Source organism: Schistocerca americana, chromosome 3 (assembly GCF_021461395.2).
Source record: "Schistocerca americana isolate TAMUIC-IGC-003095 chromosome 3, iqSchAmer2.1, whole genome shotgun sequence".
NCBI lineage: Eukaryota > Metazoa > Arthropoda > Insecta > Orthoptera > Acrididae > Schistocerca > Schistocerca americana.
In genome coordinates this window covers 969,536,076-969,551,113 of record NC_060121.1, presented here as the reverse complement: position 1 = coordinate 969,551,113, position 15,038 = coordinate 969,536,076, and the positions used below count along the sequence as shown (strand labels likewise).

The following is a 15,038-nucleotide window of genomic DNA, read 5'->3' as shown; positions in this document are numbered from 1 at the left end:
ATAATAAGCGTTTTCTTCAATTTATGGTTGCTTTCTCGCGGAGTAGTCGCCGCTACTTCACCACCATTTCGTTCCAACTAAAATACCATTGTTTCTCGATCTTACTTCTTCTCCGAACAAAAGACAGCAACATAATATTTCTAAACATATTAACAGATGGAAGCAATTATGTACAAATTTGTCATAGGAGACTTGGTGAATGCTGAAGCGGATAGAACTGTTCACATTCAGCAATCTTTTCAAACAGTTTTGTATGGAACTGTTGGAGTTCCTATGTCAAATTACCTTCAGATAATACTGAAAACAATGATTACAGGGTTCTGTTTTTGAGTTCCTCATGGATTATGGTTTTTTTTCTCATCGTCCCGCCTTTATTTGCTGCCAAGTGTCTACACTGCAAACGTGTAACATCAGTAAACATACACCTACTTCACTTTGGTATCCACTACGGACTTGGAATTTACAAAACCATAGCTTCACAAGAAGCTCTGCTACTCGACAATCCTTACGTTATACAGGCTTTGGTCCTTTACATTGATTTTGTTATAGTTGTTGCGGTTTTATTTCATATCGTACTTTTATTATCTCTTTTAAAGGTATTATCGTCGCCTATGAGTGTTCTAACAAATTGTCCGTAGAAACGTTTACTGCAAGTTCTCCCATTTAGCCATTTTCGAGTGGAATATGTTGCTAAACGTCCGAAACTACAACATGAGTAGCTTGTGTTTACAATAAAAGGGACCATGATGTCTTTCCGAATGTTCTATGTGCCTGTGAATAGCAGCCACGAAAAAATTATAATTTTTATTGTGTTTGGCTTCGTATTGCGCACTTGTATGACAAACTTCAGAGGCTATCTACGTTAGATATACTGTTCCTGTTGATCGATTTGTTAGAACACACTCTTAATTATCTTCTGCAATAATCCGAACCGTGCTACTGAACACTTAGAAATAAGGATATTATATGGCCGCATTAAAATCCTGTTGGGTATACTGCGGCACCATCTTATAAAATACTTAAAATATTTTAAATGCTCTTCAGCTTTTTCTTGTGCCTTTCTTCTCATAGGGGCATGGGCAGCGCAGCGTTTTTATTAACGGGTTTGACATGGTTACTTTAAGGGAATACGTGCATCCCAACTGTTTGCGTGTAGTATTATTCATGTGAAAGTGAGCGAAAGTTTTCGAAATGTTTGCGGATCTGCAACTGAGGCGGGACTTGGACACCAGTCCAGTGTTGACCTAGCAGGATGTGGAAAACGGCCTAAAAACCACATCCAGGCTGCCCTGCACACCGACCCTCAACGGCTATCCGGCTACATTTACATCTACGTGATTACTCTGCTATTCACAATGAAGTGCCTGGCAGAGGGTTCAATGAACCACCTTCAAGCTGTGTCTCTACAGTTCCACTCTCGAACGGCGCGCGGGGCAAAACGAGCACTTAAATTTATCTGTGCGAGCCCTGATTTCTCTTATTTTATCGTGATGATCAATTCTCCCTATGTAGGTGGGTGCCAACAGAATGTTTTCGCAATCGCAGGAGAAAAGTGCTGATTGCAATTTCATGAGAAGATCCCGTCGCAACGAAAAACGCCTTCGTTTTAATGATTGCCACACCAATTCAGGTGTCATGTCTGTGCCACTATCTGCCAAATTTCACGATAATACAAAACGAGCTGCCCTTCTTTTTCGATGTCATCCGTCAATCCTACCTGATGCGGATCCCACACCGCACAGCAATACTCCAGAATAGGGGGGCCAAGCGTGGTGTAAGCAGTCTTTTTAGTAGACCTGTTGTACCTTCTAAGTGTTCTGCCAGTGAATCGCAGTCTTTGGTTTGCTCTACCCACAACAATATCTATGCGATCGTTCCAGTTTAGTTTATTTGTAATTGTAACCCCTAAGTATTTAGTTGAATTTGCAGCCTTCAGTTTGTGTGACTTATCGCGTAATCGAAATTTAGTGGATTTCTTTTAGTACTCGTGTGAATAACTTCACACTTTTCTTTTTTCTGGGTCAATTGCCACTTTTTGCGTCATACAGATATCTTATCTAAATCAATTCGCAATTAGTTTTGGTCATCTGATGGCTTAACAAGATGGTAAATGACTACATCTTCAAACAATCTAAGACGGCTACTAAGATTGTCTCCTATATCGTCAATATAGGTCAGTAACAATAGAGGGCCTATAACACTTCCTTGGGGAACGCTGGATATGAGTTCTGTTTTACTCGATGACTTTCCGTCTATTACTACGACATGTGACCTTTCTGACAGGTAGTCACGAATCCAGCCGCACAACTGAGACGATACTCCGTAGGCACGCAGTTGGGTTGAATTACTTTAAATACAATGTAAAAATACCAATATAACATGTTCCGGCCGTGTTGCTGCGGCATTCCCCAGGGCATAAGCTAATTTATCTAGTGATTTAGTGCTTAATTTGTTTCTGTCGGTGCCGTAAGGCCACAGACGTCAAATTGCTGGGGCATCGTTAGAAACTCAGTATAGTGGAGCACCTATTCCTTCTGCTAAATTATTGTGTGCTTGAGGTAAGCTCCTGCAACAAGGCAAAAAAGTCGTTTACTTGAGTATTTTTAGCATATAAGATGACGCGGCAGAATGCCGAGAAAAATCTTAATGAGAGTTGTTACCGGTCACGTAAGCTTAGGTATTTATATCGGGGATATTACTAACATAATGTCGGGGGAGATGAAAATACGAAAAGATAGACTTCATTATTAAAGTCATCTACTACCACAATTCGTTTTCTTAATCAGACGACGTAGGGTGTGAAACTGTAAGTGCGTGGGAAGCCCTACAAAAGCTCATCACCACGCGTTGTTTATGTAGGCTATAATGAACGTCGGCGGTAAGCTGTAGATGACAGACACATATCGTTCCTCCTTCACAGCCACCCACGAACAAAAGTACAATGGATATTAGTCTGTGCACTCGACATCTGGCAGTTAGCCACGATTATGCCCGACTTACACAGTTCCACGAACTGCGATGGCAAGCAAATCATTCTTTTAATTGGAGTCTAGTTAGGAGGTGCGCTCTCGTAGTTCGACGGCTCACCGCGAGGGGCGCCGGCGCAGTCTTCGTCGCGGGAACGATCGACAGATGGTGCTAGGATCGGCAGCGGCGCGGCGCCGGCTGCTCGCATCCCGGTTTGGCCGCGGCTCTGAGCTCCACCAGCGTTGAGGGTTGCTTCTTGGTGTGTGGCAGGGAATGCGGAGCACTCGACGGCCAGGAGCGGCGCCGCGGCTTGCGCGCCAGTAGCGGCCGGGCGCTGCACCATGCCGGGACACGCCCCACGAGACCTGGCGTCGCCGCTGCCTTTCGGTGAGTCCAGTCGGTGCACGTGCGCTGCACGTGGTGGTGGTGGTTTGCAGAAAGGGGCGCGGCCCTCGATCAGAGACGTCACTGACAGCTGATGCGATCGCCAAGCTACTTTACTGGGGATTCCCCGCTGTCTATGTCGCTGCGCTCGATATTTGCTTCTTTACTCTGCTCACTTCCGTTGTGGCCACGCGAAATTTTAACTTCCTTCTCCTTTGCTCTTCTTCTACTCCTATAACATTCTTTCATCTTTTCATCCTGTCTATTTTATATTCCTTAAGACAACCTCACACCTGTCCGTTAACTTCTGCCTTTGAATCTTAATAAATTTAACACTTTCCTTCTGAAAATATCTCTGACTTCCGGTTTTATATTTAGTATCCTCAGTTTTTTTTTTCTGAGGCGGGGAGGTCCACCAAGCCCTTGTGAAGCCAGATGAGGAGCTGCTTGAATAAAGGAGCAGCTACGTCATCATGATTCTTCTGCCGAAAAAAACAACTGCAGGGATCGTGTACATGCCCATCACATGTCCCTCGACCATAGATCGCTCCTCGTACTGCCTTCTAGGCAGCATTCGGCCACTCGGAGCAGGCCTGAGCTCTATCCGTGAGGTGTTTACGTTTATTTCTAACTCTTTCTAACGTCTCTGTTCCAGCTTTTTAATGTCTTTTCCCAGAGATACTATGTGACTTATGAGCCTGTTGCCATCGATACCGTATAATTTCTCTAAAAAATGTCAGTCTCTTTTTCCTTATTTTTTTATTTTTTTTAACTGCAGTTTGGTACATATCACTGCTTCTTAATTCCAAGCGTTCTGTGATTATTGGACCTAAAATCTTCACTATTCTTCTGTCTAATATTTCTAGTTTACTTATAATTCAGTGCTAGGCATTCACTTGCAAAGAGAGTTTCTCGTTTAGCTACAGTATTGACTCAATATTTTTGCATTTTTTAGCGCTCTTTCATCTAAATATTTTTTTGTATACTGTTTCTATTCCACTGTCCTTCTCACATCTTACGTTTACAGTATTCCGTCAACCGGTTTACGCTTTGGAAATGATCTCTCATGCTACGGCGATAATCTTGTACCGACACCTTGACACGTTCCCTTGAACCTGCTGCGGAGAACCTCTTTAATTACACAATTGTTTTACGAACCGCGAAAGATTTGATCACAAATTTGTGTCCTTTGTAGACAGTTGCTTGGTGCGGGATACTAGAGGGTGTGGCCTAGACAGGACCACGTGGGTATGCCCGCAAGTGCGCGGTATTCCTTACTTGTGTGACATGTGGGAAGCAGGGAAGCGTGGTGCGGTGTCAGTCGACTGAAACGGACACAATAGGTGGCGTGCTTCACGAGGTACAGTTTTCGAGGAACTTTGCAGTAGCGGTGCAGATGTGCTGAGAGAGACAGAGGGCTGGCTGTTAAAGGGACTCGACCGGAAACCGCCGGTCCAGCTGGCTGTATTGATCTCTCGTCCACAGTGCAAGATAACACCAAACAGCTGATTGATATCCATCTGACGCCTCTTTGTGTCGTCCAAATCAGCCCGATGTCCAGAGGATTTTACTCTGTAGTGTGAGGTATTGTTCATAATCAGACTATCATGTACTCATATATGTCTGTTTTTACGTTTAGACCAACTAGGGCGTGAGTAAAATAACCTAGTGCATTAAATTTTGTGTGTTCCGCACTTCCTCTCTCAATTTCTAGCTCCTCTTTATTCTTTCACTTAATATTCCCTCACTTCCTTTTTTGTAGCAAATTACCAAATATAGTTTTGTTACACATTTTGTTATAACGTATCTGTTATGTCTTACTTTGCTCGTTGGAGTCACCAATTGCTGGATACTTTCGAACATGACAGAAAATTCGTTTGACTATTCTGTTAGTGCCCCAAAAGCATAATTCCCAGTTTTGTGTACTATCGGTCGCCTTTTAACTTTCTCTATTCTTTAGTTTTTCCTAGACGAACTTATTTTTTCGTGCTGTTCATGGTACCAGCGTAATTTTTTGTCCTAAAGCTTTCCTTCCTTTTTTATTTTATTGTTTGATCCGTTGAAAGCATATATTCTTGTTGGTTTTTTTACTACTATAGTGCAGTGTCAAATTTTTGCTTTGACTAATAAACTGTGTACTTCAGATATCTTTTTTCATGTGGTAAGCCATTTAAAGCTCGCAAGTTTTACTTTGGCAGGTTGTTTCTACAATCCATTGACTTTTGTGTACGTTTGTGAGCTCTCTAAAGCACGTTGATATTATGTTGAAATCGAAAAGTGACTTTCATATGAACATGGTTCTCCTAAAACGTATTGGAGATTCACCTTACGTCACTTTTTGTTTGGGTTACTTGTTCGGTGCTGTCATAAAATTACAGAAAATGTGGTAATGTTATCAGCAAAGCCGACGAATTTGAGATATGTGTACTCGATTTTTTTTCTGTTTCTACCCTCATGATCATCCCGTTTGGCCTGTTGTGTGCATTTTTTAATAATAGTAGTAGTAGTAGTAGTAGTCGTAGTAGTAGTAGTAGTAGTAGTAGTAGTACAGTGAATGAAATTCTCACCCTACAGCGGAGTCTCCGCTGATATGAAACCTCCTGGCAGATTAAAACTGTGTGCCGGACCGAGACAGTTGGTAGAGCACCTGCCTGCGAAAGGCAAAGGTCCTGAGTTCGAGTCTCGGTCCGACACACAGTTTTAATCTGCCAGGAGGTTTAATAATACACTGTTTCGAGCCTCGCACAACAACAAGACGTGAGTGACAGGCTCCAGTGTCCATTACGCTGCAAGTCGTTCCTAGAACATCTATCTGTCGGTGGCGTATCGCTTTTAGCCGGATTGGCCGTGGGAAGAGGCCTGACAAAATCGTCTTCTGTGGCTTTCAGTCGCGATCCACCTATCCAGTGCCCAACACAAGTTATTTTAGTAAGTGACGAACATTTTGAAAATGTTCGTCACTTGCTAAAATAACTGTTGTGTTGGGCACTGGATATATTATATATATTCTCTCTCTCTCTCTCTCTCTCTCTCTCTCTCTCTCTCTCTCTCTCTCTCTCTCTCTCTCTGACACACACACACACACACACACACACACACACACACACACACACAGATTATTTACATTAGGCTGTAAACGGATTAATTAAATCATAATATCTTCAGCCTCTAAAAATTTACACACTGTTGTGCAAAACTTAAGGACGAAGGTAACTTTCGCAAGGTGTGTCACTGCCAGGTAACCTAGGTCGATGAAACTTTGATCATACATAAAAAGAACTGGGAGAGTATTATACAGAAGGTAACTGAAATAGATACGCAGTGAAACGAATGGAAAAGACAGTTTCAGCCAAAGACAATAATTACACTGGAGTCAGCGCAATTTGATGATGGTCCCCTAGGCGTTACAAAATACTAGCCGTGGTTCTTATTAGGGTGTGGGATCACCGCGGGTGGGAACGCATGTCCTATAACGTGTTCCCATGCTGTCCACAAAGTCGGTAAGGGCTTCTTGTGGTCGGCAGTTTCATTCTTCCATCAGTGCGGTTGACAAACGCTGGATGGCCCTCTCTGTACTTCTCCGCAGAACATGTCAGACGTCCTCCGTGGCCCGTAAGTCAGGGGAACGGGCGAGCCAGTTCATCCGCCGAATATCCTCTCCTTCCAAGGGCTGCTCTACCTGCGAACTTGGATGCGGTCGCGCGCATTGTCATCGAGAAAAACAGAGCCAGGGCCGAATGCAACCTTGAGAAGACGCACGCGGAGAAGGAGTACAATATCAGAATAACACTGACCGATGAAGACACCGTGTTCGAAGATTTGGAGGTCTGTACGCCCACGCCTATTTCTGTCTCCGCACACCAACACATCTGCACCACCAAAACGATCATTTTCGACAGTGCAGCCTCGTAAGGCTAGTTTTGGTGCTCCAGGTGTTAGGGTATGGCGAGACATGGCTGTACTGACTTTCAGATCTTTGAACACGGCACATTCATCAGTCACGCTGTACTCCGTCCCCATGTGTGTCTTTTGAGAGGTGCATTCGGATCGACTTCATTTTTATCGATGGCAGTGCGTGTGGAGGATCTCTTGGAACGAGAGGATATTCGGCGAATGTACTGGCCTGGCCGTTCCCTCGACTTAAATCCTATCGAGCACGTCTGGGCTGCGTTGAGTAGACGTGTTGTAGCACGTTTACACGCACCAAAAACCATCCAGCAGTAATGAACCCCAGTTGTCAACCGCACTGGTGGAGTAATGGAACCACCTACCACAAGAAATCCTTACCAGTGTTGTAGCACGTTACAGAGCATGCATTGCTGTCCATCGTGATCACACACACTATTAAGAATCATATCCTGCTGTTTGTAATGTCCACGTCATGAATTACAGTAATTACTGTCTCTGAATAAAAGGGTCACTCCTGTTTGTCTCATTGCGTATTTCTTTCAGCTTTTTTCTGTACATACTGTAGCAGTTCTTTCTGTGTGTTATGTTACTTGGCAGTGACACCTCACGCGAAAGCTACTTTCGTCCTTAATTTTTGCACGCTGGTGTATATGTGTTTGTATAGTGACAATTAATTTGTTGTAAGTAGTACTGCAGTAAATTGGTTGTCGCGTGGTATCGCAGTGAGCAGCCGAAAATAACGTGAGAAAGTTGTTGCGCTAGACAGGTGTCAGTAGCACCTGCTAGTTACAGACTATCTTGTATTATTAGCAGCATAACAATCAGGCAAGAACGAATTGTGGAGCAGTAGGGAAAACCTTCCAATAATCGCTAAATCGGAAGTTCTATGTTCCAGTTTTCATATGCTTCATTGGCAATAGGAAAGCCTTCGACAAGTTTGGGAAAATTTGTGCGAAGATATTAGCGAGTTTGTTCCACTACACATTTGGTAGCACTGATTAGAAATGTGTACAGTAATGACCTCGCAGTTGTGAAGACAATTGTTGGCACCTCTGATTTCTTCAGTGCATCAAAATGTGTCATACAGGGTTGTACCCTATCCCCCCCCCCCAGATGTACAACATCTATGCGGAACACGTCATTAAAAACCTGTCGACGCTTGGACTAAATGTGGCTATTCCGGAAGAACTATTAACAATCTCAGATTTGCCGATGACACAGAGCTTTTAAGCCAAAGCAAAGATGGAATTTGCTGAGCTACTGACAAAACTAAAGGACGTTAGTATATCATAACAATTGCAAATCAGTGTTCTTCAAGTCCACACTCACAGTAATTAACTAGGGAGGGCAGGTCCAATTCAGGTGGATTGATTGATTAAAGGTACTGGAACTCGTGCGTTCTTGCATCCATTTTGGAGCAACCGTCAACTACTTGGGAAGGTTTGAAGATGAGATTAGAAGACGCTAGGCCGAGTGGCTCCGAAGAAACACACCAAGATCTGGCAGAACATAACGATAACGAACAGTATCGAAGGTCCAGCTTGTCGGAACACTTGCGTTTTTCGTCTTTTACGGTCGCAAAACGTGGACCTTCAAGGCCAGATACAAGCAAAGTATTGATGTATTCGAGCTTTGGTGCTGGGACAAGATGTCGCGCATAAAATGCAGCGAACGGAGAACCAATTTGCCCATTATTAAACAACTTGATATTGTCACACTCCTTTCCTCTCGTGTCATCCAAAAAAATTAACCCATTCTTTGGCCTGTTGTGAGAGGAGTGGAGAGAGTCTAGGAAAAAATAATCGTGGACCGAGGGCGAGTGCAGTAAGGAAGTGCATGGGGTAAGCAAGTGCATGGGTCAAATGAAGGTGATCTCCGGTCGTCCTCTTGAGCAAGCTCTAACAAGGAATACCTTGAGTGCGAGGTCGCAAATTCGATCTTTACTGAGCCTCATGTGGGAGTGTTGTGTTAACAGTTATGATAGGAAAAATATTGGCTACTAATGTCTCACCATGTGCATCAGGAGAGCGACAGAAAATGAAGTACAGAGTGTGTCATGGAGGTACAGAGATCAATATTGTGGTTGTCTGGTAGACAATATGTGGGGCGTCGGATGCTGTAAACATCATTGGCCTTTCGCGATCTCGCATTCAAGGGGGTTCCTTGAAGAGGACATGGTAACTGTTCGCGTCGGCGACGCTTGTTTCGTGGTGATACGACACTCAGCTTTAGTACGACGACATGTAATGAAGGGAAAAAGATAGCTAAAGCAATAGGGAGGTGCAGAGATCAAATACAGGGTGTCCAGAAAAGGACTCCCTGATTTCAAAATTCAATATCTCGAAAACAAAGATCGATAGAGGAATGCAGTAAACGGTATGTTTATTGTGAAAGCTGTAAGAAGTTTATACAGCAGTTTGAAATAATAGTTACAAAAGCTGCTAACAGATGTACGCTGTACAGCTCATATCAGCATACATAAGTGAAATAATCGTACGAAAACAATCTTTGCAAACAATCACATCACAATGTTTTCAAAATGTTCACCATTGGCACTACAGAGGCGGCGGGAACGAAGAATGAAATTCGCCATCACATTTCGTAGTGTCTCAGCCGAAATGGATTAACATGCCACAGAGATCGCCGATTCAAGCTCGTCCTGCGTGGTGGGTTGCTTCGGGTAGACCATGTCTTTCACTGTGCCCCACAAAAAGAAGTCACAGGGAGTCAAATCCGGCGAATATGGAGGCCAATCCATGCCTGCACCAGTAAATTAGGGATATTCCAAAGCAGTGACTCGATTCCCGAAGTATTCCTCAAGAAAGCGAAACACTTGTTCGGTCCGGTGGTCGGGCGCCATCTTGCATGAACCATTCAGTACCTGGTCGATCCACTAACGCTTGCTGTGTGGCGGCAGATTGTTCCGAAATTGCAACGTCACGTGCGCCAGTGACCGTTTCTCGAATGAAAAAAGGGCCAATAGTGCCTCTGCTGCATACTGCAGCCCACACAGTAACTTTAGGAGAATACAGGCGTTTCGCTTCACACCAATATAGCTTCTCGGAACCCCAAAATCGCCAGTTCTGCTTATTCACGTACCCATTCAGGTGGAAGTGTGCTTCATCTGTAAACCAGATGCAGCCAACATCAAATCCTTCACTATCAATCATTGTGAGCATCTGATTAGCAAAGGCAACCCTTCGTTGTACAGCTCGTACGGGTATGGCCTGGTGCGTTTGAATTTTGAATGGAAACATGTGTAGGCTCTTTCTCAGTATTTTCCGCGTGCTGGAACGCTTCAAACCAGCCTCAGATGCAAATCTACGGACGGATGACATTGGATTTCGCCGAATAATTCCAGAAACTGTGGCGATATTTTCAGGTGTAACTGCGGTTTGCTCGCGGCCAACGTGTCCCACTAGATCATCAGTTACGCTGCCTGTTCGTTGAAATTTTGCGAAGAGCGTACCAATGGTTTTTGCATCGCGCCCTTTTGGAACATTAAATCGTGCTCGAAAACTTCGCCTTGCTGCCGTAGGACTCTCTTCTAACCTGTGGTACTCTAGCACCAGAAAAACGCGTTGTTCAATGGAGTACACGGTTTTAATCTCTCCCTTCGGTACGCTAACCTCCTTTCACGTTTCAATAGTGGAACTGATCGCTCTGGGCTTCGGATCACTGTTTATACTAGGCATTACGTGTGGCGATTACAGCGCCATCTGTTAGCAGCTTTTGTAACTATTATTTCAAACTGCTGCATAAACTTCTTACAGCTTTCACAATAAACATACCGTTTACTGCATTCCTCTATCGATCTTTGTTTTCGAGATATTTAATTTTGAAATCAGGGAGTCCTTTTCTGGACACCCTGTACCAGCTCTAAGTAATAAGGCACTGAACAAGAGGAAACCAGGCACTGAACAAGAGGACGTAACAGGCAAATAACCAGACACCCGAAGAAAGGAGGAGGCTATGCGAATGCAGAGTAGCTGGGAGGGGCAGGCGTGTTTGTTTACTCGGTGGCGGTGCGTGCACCCAGCGTGACGTGACGTGACGTGACGTGACGGTCGTCGTGTCGCGTTCACCTTGCCTCAGCGCGGCTCGGCGGCAACCCAACAACACCTCACCACCTGCCCAGCGCAGGGCGCGACCCCCACCCCCCGCCCTTTGAGGGCCGGCCCCTCGCTTCCACCCGCGTTAACTCCAAAGCCGCCAGCATCTCTTTTGCGGATTATTCGCGAGAGCGGCCACATCACGGCGAACTGGCGCCGCACATTATGTCGAGCGGAACCCGTTTCGGGACGCAGGACGTTCGCGTTGTCAAAATGTCACGCGAAACTGTGCGCACAGGGTATCATAATAACCGTTTTATTTTGTGCAGCACGCCCCCAAGTAGCTCACACAGCGAAAATCAGAAACGAATATTTTCCAAATGTCGGGTCCTTGTGTCAGTGTGCGGGTGTTATGTTGACGAGTTGCGCAAAGTATTGATCTGACAAATACTGTTTGGCTCCTGCAAGAAGCAATTTCCACCCCACACTACTAAAGAAGTCAGACAGACGCTCTTAACCTACCAAAAAGAAATGCCTGAAAAACTTTCAGCAATTAATATCTTCTGGAGTCGTCTGCTGTAGGGGAAAGACACACAAATATCCTATTTCCTTACGTAACTAGTGGAACACTTGGGTACTGGAGTATTGCTGGTTAGTGTAAGAAAAACATTAAACGAACGGAATATATTATTTATTGCAAAATTTAAGAAAAGTCAAATGAAACTTTTGTTTATAAACTGACATCCAAATTTCCGGGTTCTTTTCGCAATAGAAGGTTACTACCTCTTATGGATAGGAATCCTGTTAATGACATTTATACACAAAGTGTGGGAAAGCTTTTTTTATCCCTTTTCTTTAAGAATGTTATTTACTCGGCAGAATGTCTGAGAGCCGCGCCTTGAATAATCATCCCATTGAATTTTTCTAAGTACGGTGGGGGCTGTCGCGTGAGAAATGTAATGGAGTGACGTGAGTCAAGTATGTTATTTCTAATCGAGGAAAGATGGGGCTCTCCTACGCTGTAGCGCACAATGCCGTGAGCTGCGACGACTGCTGTCTGGCCGGCCGGGGTGGCCGAGCGGTTCTAGGCGCTACAGTCTGGAACCGCGCGACCGCTACAGTCGCAGGTTCGAATCCTGCCTTGGGCATGGATGTGTGCGATGTCCTTAGGTTAGTTAGGTTTAAGTAGTTCTAAGTTCTAGGGGCCTGATGACCTCAGAAGTTAAGTCCCATAGTGCTCAGAGCCATTTGAACTGCTGCCTCCGTCGTTCGCCACTGAAAAATAACAAAACTATCTCTTTCTATCTGGACTGACCTTCGCCAATCGAACTGTCACTACACCTTGATGAAGTCAAGGACTCCTATCTGCCCCTAGTCTAACTGTTGGCGTGGTACACCGGTCAGATAACCAGTCCACCACGATGCCACTCAATGTTCGCTCACAGGCGCTAACTAATACTATGTCTGTGTTCACACCGCACGTTACGTGTCGTGGCCAACACAGTGAACAAACGCTTAATCGCCAGTGACTCAATATAGAGTATCACTATGATTCGTTAGTGACAGAGGTGCTCTCTCAGTGCAGTACTGAGTAGAGACTTCGCTCTGTGTGTACACACACGAGCGCACTCGCTCCCGCTACAAGAGCGTCACCAGAACGACTTCCCTCCACGCAAAAAGCGAAAGGGTAAATCATCCACTGTCATTCCCTCACTCCTCCGGCTCATTGCGTCAGAAATAGTCCACCAGTCACCGTTACTCTTACAAACACGAGAATGGCTAAGTTGACCAATCCGGAAATGTATAGCATCTGTGTTAGGCGTTTACTGTCCACTTTTGAGAACTCTGAAACTGCGCACTAGATCCATCAGAAAAATTCGTCTGCTGCGGCTCTCCCAAACAATACAGCGGGTTTTGCTTTTATGGTGAATACGCAGGCCATTATCCCTTTTCTCTGGCAAAAACTGTTTTGATTCGTGGGCGGTCAGCCGGCTGCCGCAGTTGAGTGCTAATCCAGCCTCATACAGACTTTGCAGCGGGCTGGTTGCCTCCGCCGAACAAAAACTCCTGTGGCCATCGTGTCTTGAATGTTTGTGGACGCCAGCCTCGACTTTTTCATCTCGGTGCGCACTTGAGATTTATTTATTAGATTTGCATATTGATTAAATGGAAATATCTAAAATTGACTCTACCCTATCGAGTTTGGGCTCGAACGAAATGTCTTGATACGCAGAATACGATGGTGAGGTCGGGATATGTAAGAAATGAAAGTCAGGAGACCACGCCACCTTACACTTGTTTCAGCAGGGGAATTAAAGTAGTTTCTGTTATAGTTTTTTCTGAAGATTTCAGTCTGAAGATTTCAGTCTGAAGATTTCAGTCTGAAGATTTCAGTCTGAAGATTTCAGTCTGAAGATTTCAGTCTGAAGATTTCAGTCTGAAGATTTCAGTCTGAAGATTTCAGTCTGAAGATTTCAGTCTGAAGATTTCAGTCTGAAGATTTCAGTCTGAAGATTTCAGTCTGAAGATTTCAGTCTGAAGATTTCAGTCTGAAGATTTCAGTCTGAAGATTTCAGTCTGAAGATTTCAGTCTGAAGATTTCAGTCTGAAGATTTCAGTCTGAAGATTTCAGTCTGAAGATTTCAGTCTGAAGATTTCAGTCTGAAGATTTCAGTCTGAAGATTGTTGTGATGCAACTCTATACTCTGATCTATCATGTGCAATTCCCTTCATCTCAGCATAGCTACCGCAATCTATATCAACATGCACATGGTTCATCCCTGGGTCTCTCTGTACAATTTTTACCCTTCACACTTCCATTCATTACCAATTTTACGACTTTTCGATGCCTCAGGAAGCATCAGCTGATACATCCTTTAGTTAAGTTGTGCCAAAAAAAATACTTTCTTCCCAATCCCTAACTGTCTAAGCCTAAGCATTTACCTGTTCTCTTTTTCTGTGATGTGTTTGTTGTCGACGTTTCACTTCCGTACAAGGCTGCTCTCCGTCCACATACCTGCAGAAAAGACTTCGTGACACTTTAATTTATGTTTGATATTAACACTTTTCTGCTTTTCAGCAATATTTTCCTTACTGCTGCCACTCTGCATTTTATATCCTTTTACTTCTGCCATCGTCAGCCATTTTACTCCCAATATAGCAAAATTCATCTATCACTTTCAGTGTCCATTTCCTAATCCCTCACCTTCGCCTGATTTAATTCAGCCACATTCCATTACTCTTCTTTTACTTCTCTCGTTGTTCGTATTATAATCTTTTTTCGAGGTGGTATCCATTCCATTCAACTGACTTTCCAGCTTCTATGCTTTCTCCAACAGAATACGTCATCGGCAACCCTCAAAGTTATCATTTCTTCTCCCTGAACTTCAGTTACCTTTCCAAATTTACCTGTGGTTTTCTTTACAGCGTGCTCAGTGTGCAGATTGGAAAACATCGGGGACAGACTACAAACTTGTTTCACTCCTTTCCCAAGTACTCATTCCCTTTCATTATGGTCGGCCGCTGTGGCCGAGCGGTTCTAGGCGCTTCAGTCCGGAACTGCACTCCTGCTACGGTCGCAGGTTCGAATCCTGCATCGGGCATGGATGTGTGTGATGTCCTTAGGTTAGTTGGGTTTAAGTAGTTCTAAGTTCTAGGGGACTGATGACCTAAGATGTTAAGTCCCATAGTGCTCAGAGCTATTTGAACCATTTGAATCTTTCGTTA

The 15,038-nt window shown here is 44.2% G+C and overlaps 1 protein-coding gene across 1 annotated transcript in view; it reads left to right on the top strand.

Annotated features, from left to right (window-relative positions):
- The window catches only part of LOC124605237 (rho guanine nucleotide exchange factor 10), a 527,940-nt gene that overhangs the window by 101,534 nt on the left and 411,368 nt on the right, over positions 1 to 15,038 (top strand). Inside the window, exon 2 of the mRNA XM_047136788.1 lies at positions 3,238 to 3,354. Within this exon, the coding sequence (XP_046992744.1) occupies positions 3,309 to 3,354 (46 nt within the window). The 5' untranslated portion in view covers positions 3,238 to 3,308. The remainder of the gene's footprint in view (positions 1 to 3,237; positions 3,355 to 15,038) is intronic.